The sequence below is a fragment of the Triturus cristatus genome, chromosome 12 (assembly GCF_964204655.1).
Source record: "Triturus cristatus chromosome 12, aTriCri1.1, whole genome shotgun sequence".
In the NCBI taxonomy this organism is placed as follows: domain Eukaryota; kingdom Metazoa; phylum Chordata; class Amphibia; order Caudata; family Salamandridae; genus Triturus; species Triturus cristatus.
In genome coordinates, this window is record NC_140595.1 from 571,000,071 (window position 1) to 571,013,778 (window position 13,708).

Below are 13,708 nucleotides of genomic sequence, written 5' to 3' on the forward strand. Positions count from 1 at the left end.
ATTGCTTGATTTTTGCTCGCACGAAAGTGTCACTCATAGTCGATGAAATGCCACTCATAATTACAGTGAAAATTATGAAAATGTCACACATTGCAGTCTGGATCCTTGGCTTCTATGCAGTGCACAGCATGTTTGTCGCACTCTCGCTGCCTGCCATAGCGTTTTCCCTGTGCTCCCGAGGGAAAACACATGTCTGCATTTCAGTTTTCCGATCCTGCAGCAGCATACTTGCAGTCCCATACATGACAACAGACCCGACTTATGCAATAGAATCAATAGAGAAAAATCTCCTACTTTCGTCTTTTTGCCATGTATGATTTTATATTTGTAACGCGTGCTGTCTGATATGCTACCCAAATGATACCATTTCGAGTGGGCGCATATGTTTAAATGTCAATCGAATTCGAATATCAATAAAGCATTGTTTACTTTTTAAAAAACACAAGCAGACGCCAGAGACATCTCTTCCGGGTGACGCCCTCGGTTCCGTCTGTCGACGTCACTGGGCGGATCAGGGTTTGAAGTTGTTGTGGTCGCGGGGCGATGCTGCTTTACGGCAGAAGCGGCTGACGACAGTCTACAGGCTGCGAGCCCGAGATGGCGGGCGACCCGGTGCAGGACGAATTCACCGCTCCAGGGTCAAGGGCTAAGTCGCTGGAGTGCCAAAGACCGAGGGTTCAACAACTATTTGAGGTCTCGTTCACGGTGCTGGAGGCTTTGGATCCGCTCACTATCTTTGGAGCTGGCAATGGGGACCAGCGCATCTGGGTACAGCTGAGAGGCGCCAGCGAAGCAGTCCGGAGGGCTAAGGTGAGAACTGAGTAGAAGGGTCGCTGGGTCAGGGAGCCAAGAGTGGGGTGAAGGAGAGGAGCAGTGGCCAAGGGCGGAGTCGGAGTGGCAAGAGGGAAGGGTAAAACTCCTTATGAAATGTAGGGGTATAGGGGTGTCTTTGGGGCGAGGTGTGTGGGTAGTGTATGTTGATGGAGAGGTGTGACCGTCAATGTGGCAGACCTGTTGTAGGAACATGTTAAGATGGCAGGGAGACGCAGCTGTAGAAGGAAGCTGGAAGAAAGATAAGGTGATTCACGCGAAAGAAACCGGACACGTTGCATACTCGCCAGCATTTGGGAGTTGCAAGGAGATTAAGGGGAAAAAGTTAACAAGCATTGGCATAGCCAATAGGTCTCGCCTTTGGGACCTTATTAGCGTTTAGCCATGCAACAGTTGCGTAACTAAATACTTGTAAGGTCCCAAAAGCGAGACCTATTGGCTATGCAAAGCGGCCGAAAGTGAAAGTAATCGCGGCGCACATGCACTGTGGCTCTAGGCTGGCCTGGTAGCACTTTTTGGAGCCCTCTCAATAAGTCTCGCCAGAACAGCGCATGCGCTGGGTCAGGCGAGACCTAAAAATGTCAAGGACTCCGTCCCTCGTTTAAATCGGGAAAGCCGACATGTGATTGGACGACATCGTCATTCCTCTTTTGTCTCAATGAGGACACCTTATTTTTAAATGTGCGTCTACCCAACTGCGTCGCATCGTCTTTTGCCCTGGTGGCCCTCAACATTTTGTACAGGTATAACACCGAAGCTGTTATTGCACAGCACCTGGTGTGTGCAAGCAAGCATTCAACACCCATTTCCACCTGTGTGCCTGCATCAACCATAATTACTTAGCCCTTGGCCGGACTGCTCCAAATAACCATGATCTACTGTTTATCGGCTGCTTCTCCGTAGGTGGAAAGCTTGGAACTTACAAGATGTTGACATGGAATATCACCTAAGTGAAAAAGGTGTTACAATAAAAAAAAAAAAATTTAGCTAACGCGTCCAGAATTTTAAATTCTATTAAGGACACGGAGGTAAGGATTATGCTTCTCTATACTGTCCATGAATGCGAGGGGTTCATAACATTCTAATTATGGTATGCAGCATTTCTGGGTCAATAACGGTTTTTGTTTGATGGGTTTACTGTTTTAAAAGTCTCGCATTTAATTTGACTCAGCTTTAAAAAGTACCCCTGGAATGATCTCATAAACCCTGTCCCTTGCGCTCAGATTCCCCCCCCCCCCCCCCCCCCCCCCCGCCCATTCCATCAATCCATGCCATAAAGTTTGGAAGGGGGGGCGGTCGACTTCAGAATATTTTAAAGTGGGCTCAGAGCAAAAAAATGTAAAGTCACCTGAAAAAGGTGAATGGTTGAGTGAATTCTATGTCAGTCCACGGAGGCTCAGATTATGCTTCTCTTTACTTTACTGACCAAACAGCAGCCAATGAAAACTTTACATTAGCATAACCCTGGAAGGACAACCCCCTCCAGTGTATGCACCAATCACATAACACTCCTTTACTATAAACGTCTGTGACATCATACTTCTTACTCTTTCTTTGCGAAAAACCTTTCAACACAGTCCATAAACGTAATCGTAGAACTTTGAACTCTGCAATTCCTTCACCTACTCGAACTCAAACTTAAACCACAGGAAGGTCTTCTCCTGAACCAGACAGGAATTCCCTTTGACTCCCTAAGCCGGCTTATTCTGCTCTCCTGAAAAGAGAATATACATTGTAATAAACCCTTCGTTGACTGTATGTCCAACAAGACAAGCATTAAAAATGCAACCGGTCTCGTCTTTATTAAAGTCTAAGCAATGCTGTTTTCATTTTTGTTTTTTTAGTGTTGCTTTTTATTAGTGTTTTTCATACTTTCATGTCCTTAATATGCATATGTTTCTATGTATATTTATGGCTGCATTAATATTTGTATTAATATAAATATGCCGCTGTATATATTTATATTCCTAGATGTATGTGTGAGTATATATACACATGTAAACATACATATTTAGAAATGCATACGCATATATGCATACATACGCATATGAAGTACATGAAATATTGAATAACAGTAATAAAAGCAAACGTAAAAAGCTTTTGATTATTCTCTAGTGCCTTTAGTCAACAGCACCTTCAAACGTAGGAAGCTGTACACTTGTCCATGAAGGACAGGATATAGATAAGCGCACTAACCGAAGTTAAAACAGTTTGTGAGGTTGTGGCGTGCTGCTGGGGTATCACTCTGATCCAGAGTGTCAAAGCAAATGAACAAAGAAAGCGTATCCTGAGGGTAGGAGACGTCCCCCTGCGCACAGCAAGAAGCCCCAGGATAGGGGTTGATGAGGTTTCAACAATGAGTGTTCATAATTTTGAAAGAATAATAAACGGAAACTTTGGTTGGATATCAAAGTCGATATTTTAGTAAATCATATCGGTAAACGATCATCCATATGTATTCAAATGTTAATCCATGAGGAGATTGGCCCAATGCATTTCGGTCCCAAACGGACCTTCGTCAGGGGACGTATCTAAAAAGTATAGTAAAGCGAAAGAGTCAGGAAGTAAACTGACAGTAAGTTTACTATCTATGATTCAATAAGCTGAAAGTGAAAATGTGCTCGGAAGAATAACCGTGCGGCACTTTATATGGAAGTCCAAAATGCAAGGTGAGAAATAACAAAGCGTCTGCTTGTCAAAACTGAGATGTCCGGTTAATCCGTAAGTGTTGAAGTGTGAAAGGTAAACCAAAATCAACGACGTGGCCAGAAAAAATAATGGTGAGTTCGTTAGTCATAACGTGTGTTAAGATGGTAGGGGCGATAATCCAAGCATAAAGAGAATCATGCACAAACGATTACGTGCCGGTCAAAATTACTGGGTGTTAAAGATGTGGTGCTTCAAGAAATAAAAACGCGGTGATGTATTAAAATAACGTGAATTCAAACACAAAAAAACGTGTGATCTATATAATCGGGAGTGGAAACAACAGAGTATAACGGCTGAGACGGATAAATGAAAGGAAACTTACGAAACGTGGTGTGCTTCCATAGTGCTCCGACTGTCTCGTGGTTGACGTTAGAACGAACGCGGAAACGCGCTTCGAGTGTGGCTTTAGTAACGTGACAGGTAAACATAAAGAAAGGACTGATGTCAACAAATAAAGACGGGCGCCATATTGTAATATCTAAAGGTACAAAAAAGTGACGAAAAGAGTATAGTTGGAGAAATGAGGAATGCGAATAAGTAAAATCGATGAAAGAAAAACGATGAAAAGTATAAAACAGAAGTAGAATAGTAGAAAAAGGGGTGATAAGTTGATGAATGAAAATGAAGTGAAAGTAAATGGACAAAGTGTGAAAAGTGACTGTAAGCAAAAAGGCATAAGACAATGCAGTAACATATGAAACTAAGTGAGAATAAATCACAGATAACACAAAAATTCCATGCGATCATTGAGTCCGTTCGGCTTCATGAAATTCAACAGCTTGATCCAATGATTTTCCCTTTGGAGAAGCAGATTGTGAATGTCTCTTCCTTCTTTGGGTTCCACGGTTTCAAGTACCATGAATTTAAGTTGACTGATATTATGATGGAATTCAGTGAAGTGTGTGGCTATTGTAGATTTTGCGTTGTTGGTACGGATGTTGCTCTTGTGTTCACTTTTCTTTCAGTTTTGCCAACGTAAACAAACCCGCAAGGGCATTTGAGAAGGTAAATAACATTGGTGGTATTGCATGTAGCATTAACTTTGAGGTTAATTTTGTAGCCCTTCATGGGGTGATTGATGAAGGGACCAGTGATCACATTGTTGCAGTTGCTACAGTTATAGCAAGGTCTGGTTCCTTTGTATGTCATAGGTAAGGAGGATATGTGGATAGGTTGAGCCAATGTTATTTACCTTCTCAAATGCCCTTGCGGGTTTGTTTACGTTGGCAAAACTGAAAGAAAAGTGAAGACTAGAATTTTAGAACACAAGAGCAACATCCGTACCAACAACGCAAAATCTACAATAGCCACACACTTCACTGAATTCCATCATAATATCAGTCAACTTAAATTCATGGTACTTGAAACCGTGGAACCCAAAGAAGGAAGAGACATTCACAATCTGCTTCTCCAAAGGGAAAATCATTGGATCAAGCTGTTGAATTCCATGAAGCCGAACGGACTCAATGATCGCATGGAATTTTTGTGTTATCTGTGATTTATTCTCACTTAGTTTCATATGTTACTGCATTGTCTGATGCCTTTTTGCTTACAGTCACTTTTCACACTTTGTCCATTTACTTTCACTTCATTTTCATTCATCAACTTATCACCCGTTTTTCTTTCATCGATTTTTACTTATTCGCATTCCTCATTTCTCCAACTATACTCTTTTCGTCACTTTTTTGTACCTTTAGATATTACAATATGGCGTCCGTCTTTATTTGTTGACATCAGTCCTTTCTTTATGTTTACCTGTCACGTTACTAAAGCCACACTCGAAGCGCGTTTCCGCGTTCGTTCTAACGTCAACCACGAGACAGTCGGAGCACTATGGAAGCACACCGCGTTTCGTAAGTTTCCTTTCATTTATCCGTCTCAGCCGTTATACTCTGTTGTTTCCACTCCCGATTATATAGATCACACTTTTTTTGTGTTTGAATTCACGTTATTTTAATACATCACCGCGTTTTTATTTCTTGAAGCATCACATCTTTAACACCCAGTAATTTTGACCGGCACGTAATCGTTTGTGCATGATTCTCTTTATGCTTGGATTATCGCTCCTACCCATCTTAACACACGTTATGACTAACAAACTCACCATTATTTTTTCTGGCCACGTCGTTGATTTTGGTTTACCTTTCACACTTCAACACTTACGGATTAACCGGACATCTCAGTTTTGACAAGCAGACGCTTTGTTATTTCTCACCTTGCATTTTGGACTTCCATATGAAGTGCCGCATGGTTATTCTTCCGAGCACATTTTCACTTTCAGCTTATTGAATCATAGATAGTAAACTTACTGTCAGTTTACTTCCTGACTCTTTCGCTTTACTATACTTTTTAGATACGTCCCCTGACGAAGGTCCGTTCGGGACCGAAATGCATTGGGCCAATCTCCTCATGGATTAACATTTGAATACATATGGATGATCGTTTACCGATATGATTTACTAAAATATCGACTTTGATATCCATCCAAAGTTTCCGTTTATTATTCTTTCAAAATTATGAACACTCATTGTTGAAACCTCATCAACCCCTGTCCTGGGGCTTCGTGCTGTGCGCAGGGGGACGTCTACTACCCTCAGGATACGCTTTCTTTGTTCACTTGTCCATGAAACCAATTTTGCGGAAAACAAACATACTCCAGGTGTTTGATCATAAGATCCCCAACATAAACAGTTGGGGGGTGAGTCAAATTTTGAAAGGGGCAGGGCAGACAGCAGGCTGTCTCCATGTTGCTCTTTAAAAAGATCAGCATATTAAATAAAAAAAAAAAAACACACAATCCATTTATTTAGTGCCTGAATCCGACACTCCTGCACCCTAAACATAACAAGATTTGAAAGAAAGGAAGAACACCTTTCCGTATCCAACTGTTTTCCTATAGCGACATATCATTTAAGTAAACTGACTCACCCGCTGAACCCAAACGTGTGCTAGAGTTGGTACATGATGTACAAAAGGAATTGTAAAGGGTCTCCGCTCCTCGCCCGACGATAACCCAAGTTAGTCCAAGCTTTGCACTTTCCCGACGTAGTCCCTTAGTGGATCACTACTTTGTGATGCATGTAAACGAGGCATTGAACAGCAGATTCTACATGGGCACTGGTCTGAAAAACTTAAAGAATAGGGATCCTACGGCTTTGCAAGCATATATTTCCTTCCGTCTCTGGCACCTTAGTAAAAGTTTTTTTTTTTCCCAGTTCTATCTGCTTTTACTAGCGAAGAATGAGCGTTCCGATGTGTGTTGAAACTGCTTCTAATGTATCTACAACTCGTCCCGGGGCACATCATGGAAACAAAAAGCAGACTAATTAGAAAGCACAAGAAGGACAGACGCCCGTTCAAATTCCAAATAGCGCTATAAGTAAAACACCGTGTTTCCACTAACGGGTCTCCTTGCCCTACTTCTGTTTTCAGATAACTATAATTTGGGGATCAATTTGATGTCTTAGTCCTTTCTTAGTTTCATTGAACACTTGTCAAACGCCTTATAACAGTATTGTAGGTGTCTTTTTGCCTTGTGTCCCTCGCGCTTCAATGCCATTTTTAGCGGTTTCCCATTGGTGCTGTGCGCACAGCGTCCGATGCAGGCGCACACCTTTCGGCGCGTTGTTCCTCCCGCATGACTTTTTCACGGTATTGCTTCATGGTAGAAGAGGCGAGGTTCAACGCTGAACACGAGGGAATACAAGCAACGCCAACAACGCCTCCTGCTTTTTTTTTTTTTCTCTTTTAGAGCCGTCCAAGTTGGACTGACTCGCATGACTGGTTTCTTATCTTTATGGGGCCATGTGTTTGGCCCCATAAAGATAAGAAACCCTTTTACGCCAGCAGTAAGTCGGGGCAGCCAGTCCAACTGGGACGGCTCTAAAAGAGAAAAAGTGTACGTCAGAGACGCTCTTTTCCAATGGCTGGCCACCGTTTAGCATAAACGGTGACTCCAGTCAATGGAAAGGAGGGGCGGGGCTTAAAGCCCACTAGAGAAAACTAACCGAAAACATTAAATCTCGCCAGTGAGACTGCGCACGTCTGCTCAGCCTACGCTAGCCGAGACCTAAAAAATGGGTGTGAAGAAACCCAATAATATCATAAATAACATCACAGTTGTCAATAAGATCAAAGTCCAACCTCATATTATACAATACAGTTTCAAGGGTGAGATAATCCTCGCCTCCGTGTCCTTAAAAAAAGTTGAAAATTATTGATGCGTTAGCTAGAATCTCGTTTATTCTTTGTCAGTCCACGGAGGCTCAGATTATGCTAGTTTAAAGTTGTCCCACCACGGTATTTGCAACATCTACAATTGATTTGTGATAAAAACGTCTTGAAAGTAGAATCCGAAGACCAATCCGCCGCAGTCATGAGATCCTCTATGCGAGATCCTGTAGAAAAATCCTTAGAAGCCATAGCTCCTCTTACAGATTGACCACCAAAGGCCGACGTATCAATACCTGCCAAATTCAACAACCAAGTGACCCACCTGGCTAGAGTTGCGGTAGTGACTGGGCGAAAAGGTCTCTGTAAAGAAATCAACAATTGTCCTGCCACATCATTTCTAAATTCTCGTGTGCAATCTTCATAACATTTCAAACATTGAACAACACACAATTTACTGTGATGCTGAAATGCAGGATAAGAAATACGTTTAGAATTAGATTTAGTTTGTTTCTAAATAGTAAATGAAACTCCCGAACGAGTGAATACTCTACCTGCTAAGTCCAAGGCGCTTACATCAGACACTAATCTACATGAAATTAAACATAACAAAATTGTCAATTTTGCTTATAACTGCTTGCAGGCTAGACCCTCATCTGGAAAATTTCTGAGGAAGCGTAGAACGACATCCACATCCCACAAATGTGAGTACCGTGGTTTCGGAGGGTTTACCAACCTGATGCCTCTCACCACCTTACATACCTAGGGGTGTTCCCCCACCGGTTTACCATCCACATGATTGACCAGCTGAAATCGCACATCTGAAATTGTTAACCGTCCTATAAGCTAAACGTGAACTTTCCATATCCAACAGGAAATGTAGCTATTGTTAAAACTGGGGGTCTCTAGATGGCAATGGTATACACCTTTGCCCAAATAGGGACCCTTGCTTCCAAGTCAGGATAAGGGGATTACACTCCTAGATAACCCCTGCTCACCCCCTTGGTAGCTTGGCACGAGCAGACAGGCTGATCTCAGAGGCAGTGTGTTAAGCATTTGTGAACACATACAGTAATACAGTGAAAACACTACAGATGGACACCACACAGGTTTTATAAAAGTATTCTTTATATAGACTTAACACAAGACCACAAACTACAAAAATCCACAATACTGTACTTAAGATTGACTTAAAGATGGTAAAAGTTACTTAGTTCAAGTTGATGATAAATGCAACACAGTTCTCACAAAAGTGCCTGGATGCGTAACGCAAAATAAACAAAAGGCTCGCAGAGGGAGATGCGTAGGTTCCGTGCTTCGGGGGAGATGATGCGTCGCGCCTCAGTGCTTGTGCAGAGTAGGGGATGCATCGTGATCCTTACCGGTGCGGGGGTGATGCGTAGGCCTCGATGCTATGCAACAATCCTGGTGCGGTGCGAGAAGATGGCGCCCTTGATGCAACGGCGATGCGTTCAAGCCCTGGCAGCCTTGCGACAACTCTGTACTTTGGAGCCGCGACAGGCCCTGTGACACGCTTCTCCGGCGATGTGATGGCGACCCTCTCGATGGCGTCCCGCTTCTCTGGGGATGCGACAGCTGCGGCGGTGACACGCTTGTTCTCGTTGCGTCGCGCTTCCAGCTCCCAGCGACACGCAGGCTTCTGCAAATAGAAGTCCCAGCAAGGAAATTCAGATGGGAGCTGGTGGTGAAGTCTTTTGTCCCTGAGACTTCAGCAGGAGGCAAGCACAAGTTCAAGCACTTGGAGAAATATTCTGTAAGATGATGAAAGTCCTTTGAAAAGTTCCTTCTCCTTTCCTTGACAATGAAGACACCACTGCAGGACAACCCAGCAAACAGCACAAGAGGGGCAGTCCAAACTCCTGCAGCTTCCTTGGCTCTTCTCCTTGGCAAAAGGTTTGTCTTGTTCCCAGAAGTGATCTAAAGTTCTTGGGTCTGGGTCCCAATATTTATGACCCAAAATCCTTTGTTCTCTGAAGGCAGAGAGGCCTCTGTCTAGTCCAAACCAGCTCGTGAGCACTTTGTTTACAGGACTCCTTCTTTCCTTTCACAGTGCAGGGCAGAAACATCAGACACCCCACAGGAGGTGGAGCCAGCATTGTTGAGGGAAAGCACAGCCCTGGAGCACTTGGTTGACATGATTCGTTCTCTTCTTTCACAGTGCAGGGCAGAGACATCAGCCGCACCCCAGGAGGTGGAGCCAGCATTGTGGAGGGAAAGCCCAGCCCTATTCAGGTCCCAGGTGCAACTCCTCCCTCCCATCTAGATGCACATCTCCCTATTCACCACTGGGCTGACTCGTTCTGTCTCCGGGAATTCCCCAGCCCTGTCACTCAAACTCCAGACAAGGAATACACAACCTAGCAGAGGCAGGCTTTGGATAGTTCGACAAGAAAAAAACAACTTTACTAAAAGATGTATTTTATCATTCTGAGTTCAGGCATACTAAACTCGAATTTCTACCAGGGCATGTCCTACCTTATACTTGCAATGCACCCTGCCCTTGGGCCTACCATAGGGGTGTCTGATATGAAGAAAATGGAAGGTTTAGGGACTGGCAAGTGGGTGCACTTGGTTAGTCAGCACGGCAGTACCAGACTGCACATAGGTTCTGCAATGGCAGACTTGACACACTTTACAAGCTGCTTCTGTGGGTGGCACAACCAGTGCTTCAAGGCCACCAGCAGCATTTGATTTACAAGCCCTGGGCACACATGGTGCACTGTACTATGGTCTGACAAGTAAATCAAATAACCAAATTATGGAGTCACTAATCAATACATCAATTTAACATAGGGAGCACTTGCACTGTGGCACTGAATAGCAGTGGCACAGTGCCCAAAGCATATAACCAGCAAAACATAACAAACACAGGAGGCAATCCGACAAAATGGAAGGGAGACTCGCGCCAATGATGCCAGGTCTAACAACTATCATATGGATTCCGGATCCCACGGTATCCCCCCTGTCGTTCAGCACACCGACTAACTCACTTACGCCAGGCTGACTCATATCGTTTATGCGTAGTTAGGGCCCAGGATTGGGACAAGAAAACCATTGTGTTCTCAAACTCCCGGCATTTGCCAGCGTCTCCTGAAAGCTTCCACGCCATGAGTGACATCTTTCCCTGAAGTACTAGGGGATGAGGTTGACCCAGAAGTTCAGTCAAAATCACCGGGAATGATAGCGGATGTATTTGAGACGCACACGACAGGGCCAGCGCCGCTGGCAACCACGCTTGTGCTCTCCAACACGGTGATATCAACATCACCTCCCACCACATTGTTGGTGCCCGGAATGCAATCCGTTGTCACTGAAATGTGGTGGAGTAGGCAATAATGCCAGAAATCCTTGGCTATTTCCGCTAACAGCCGGGATCTTGTGTTCTCCAGACGATTGATATATCGTACTGCTGAGACCTTGTCCATTCTCAGGAGTATGCAACAACTCGCTTTCTGTGGAGACGGTGTCCTGATCGCAAATGAGCTCACCAAGAGCTCCAGACAATTTTATATGGAGTTGCAGCTCCTCCGGGGACCATCTGCCCCCCCTTCTCCATGGAGGCACACCGGGCTCCCCAGTCCCACCTGCTGGCATCTGATTCGATCACAACCTCTGGGACTGATGCAAAAATGGCCTTGCCATTCCATGCATCCATGTGTTCCAACCACCACAATTTCTGTCTTGGCGTCCTGATTCAACAAAATCTGTTCTGTGTAGCTCAGACCCATGCGTAAATGCAAAATCTTTAATCTCTGGAGTGCCCTGTAGTGAAGGGGACCCGGGAAAATGACCTGAATCTACGATGCTAACAGGCCCACCAACCTGGCCAACGTCCATAAGGATATAGTCTGAGAGGACAGGGCTCTCCTCAACTCTTTCTTGATGGCAACTCTTTTCTTCAAAGGAAGCAATACCTGAGCCGTGATCGAGTCCACTTGGAACCCCAAAAACTCTATCGACAGTGCTGGCGTCATTAAAGACTTGTCCGCGATGATGTCAAACCCCAACTCCTGTAGAAGTTGCGTTGTCCAAGATAGATGTTGAAGAACTGTACCCACACTCTGAGCCATTATCTTGATGTTGTCTAAATGTGTCTCTCTCTCTCTCTCCCTCCCTCGAGGAGTTTGGTGAAACACCAAGGGGCGGACGAGAGTCCGAACGGCAGTGCAGAGAACTCGTACCATGCCTTCTTCCATTGGAACTGAAGAAATCTCCGGTGGGGAGGGAAAATAGGTACTGCTAAGTAGGCGTCTCTTTAAATCGAGTCGCACCATCCAATCTCCTTCCAAGAGTAAGTGTATTCCCTCCATCTTGAAGTGGCGATACACTACCCAAGAATTGAACTCTTTGAGATTTAGTACTAGTCGAAAGCCCTGAACGTTTTTTGGGACTAGAAACACTGTGCTGATAAAGCCGTGACTGTGAGGAATTGTTTTCACAATCGTTCCTTTTTGCATCAGTGATGCCACTTCGCCCGTCTATAAAATATTTCTCTACTGGGGTAAAATGCAGTGTGTTTGATCTGTGCCTTTGTCGTGGTGTTGCGTAAAAATCTATATGAAAGCCTTGAACTGTTTGGAGTACCCAAGGGTTGTCTGTCCGGGTCTCCCACCTGTGTACAGACAAAGCAATCTGTCCCCCCCCCCGCCCCCCACCTTGACATCCCCACCCTGAATCAAATTTACCTGAATAGGAAGTGTCTGTCGTTACTCTGCCCACGATAGCCTCCTTTCTGACTTCTGCCTCTACCACCACGATTTCTGGAGGGATAAAATTTGCCCACGTCCTCTCTGGTCGAAGCCTCTGGTGGTCTGATTAAATCCACGGGCGTCGCACGACCCCTAAAGCATCCGGCTCTGGTGAAAAGGCCAGTGTGTAAGACCTTCTTGATATTGCTTTTGGCTTTTGTCCAGTCCGAGGATGTCGCCACATACTTCCCCCAACTCTTTGACAAACTTATCCCTCAACAGTAACCCTTTCGCCAGGGTCCCTGCTTCGGTTGTGGCCATATCCGCCAGTTGTGGCTCAATCCTCATTTAGAATGAAGGTCCCCTCTCGGTCGACAAAGCGCAATTGGCATTGCCCAAAAAACAGAGAGCCCTCTGTGCCCATTCCAACATTTCTGTAACATCTAAAGGTGTATTGGAGTACTTGGCTTGAGCAGCCCCATCCAGAATTTTAGTAAGAGGGCCGGAGACATATAGCAGTTTATTTTGACACCCTCTCCAGGCTCTGTTCAACCCCTAATTTGGGTCTTTCGAAAACTTCTTTAGAAATGTGGCCATATTCGGGTCTAACTCGGGTGTTTCTGCCACTTTGCCTAACATGGCAGGTCTAAGGCCCTCCGAATTCAATTTAGCGCGTACCTAGCGCTCAAAGCCTTGCCGAAGATTCTCCTGCACATAGTGAGCAACCTCCACACAAGGCACCCATTCGGTAGATCTCGGATGAACAATATTTCTGGGGTCAAACAACAAGTTCTTATTAGGCGGGACTGAAATGACATTGAGTCTTGCTTTTTTTTTTTGGTAGTCTTAGTTTCTACAGTGGGGCCGGAGATGACTCCTCTGCTTCCCCTGTCATCAAAAGGGACGAATTTCCCGTCGGGAGTGACCCACCATAACCATGATCCTCAATGACACTGGATGCTACCTGGGAAAAGATCTCAGCAGAGAAGTATCGTGATGGTTCGCCCAAAGACTCCTTAAATTTGCTCTTTCCATAATTTTTTAGGGGCTTGGTAAACGGTTGTAGAGCCTTGATCAGCGCCCTGTTCACCTAGCCCTGAACGTGGGTATCCAGGGTTTCAATCAATTGTTCCTCCATTTGGTGCTCGTAAGGCACCTCTTCAAATTCTGCGTAATCGTCATAATCAGCCTACTGGTCAACCTCCTCTGCGTAATACGCCATCGTGTAGCAGGAGGTGTGGAGGAATTTCAGGGGGGGGAAACCCAGTGGAGTCACTGATATTCCAAGT

General features: G+C 44.7%; 1 protein-coding gene across 2 annotated transcripts in view; it reads left to right on the forward strand.

Annotated features, from left to right (window-relative positions):
* Positions 1-491: 491 nt before the first annotated feature.
* N4BP1 (NEDD4 binding protein 1) overlaps positions 492-13,708 on the forward strand; it is a 241,775-nt gene continuing 228,558 nt past the window's right edge. Inside the window, exon 1 of one of the 2 annotated variants that reach the window (XM_085639352.1) lies at positions 492-810. In XM_085639352.1, coding sequence (XP_085495478.1) covers positions 598-810 — 213 coding nt within the window. In that variant the 5' untranslated portion in view covers positions 492-597. The remainder of the gene's footprint in view (positions 811-13,708) is intronic. The other variant, XM_085639351.1, reaches the window with a different exon arrangement.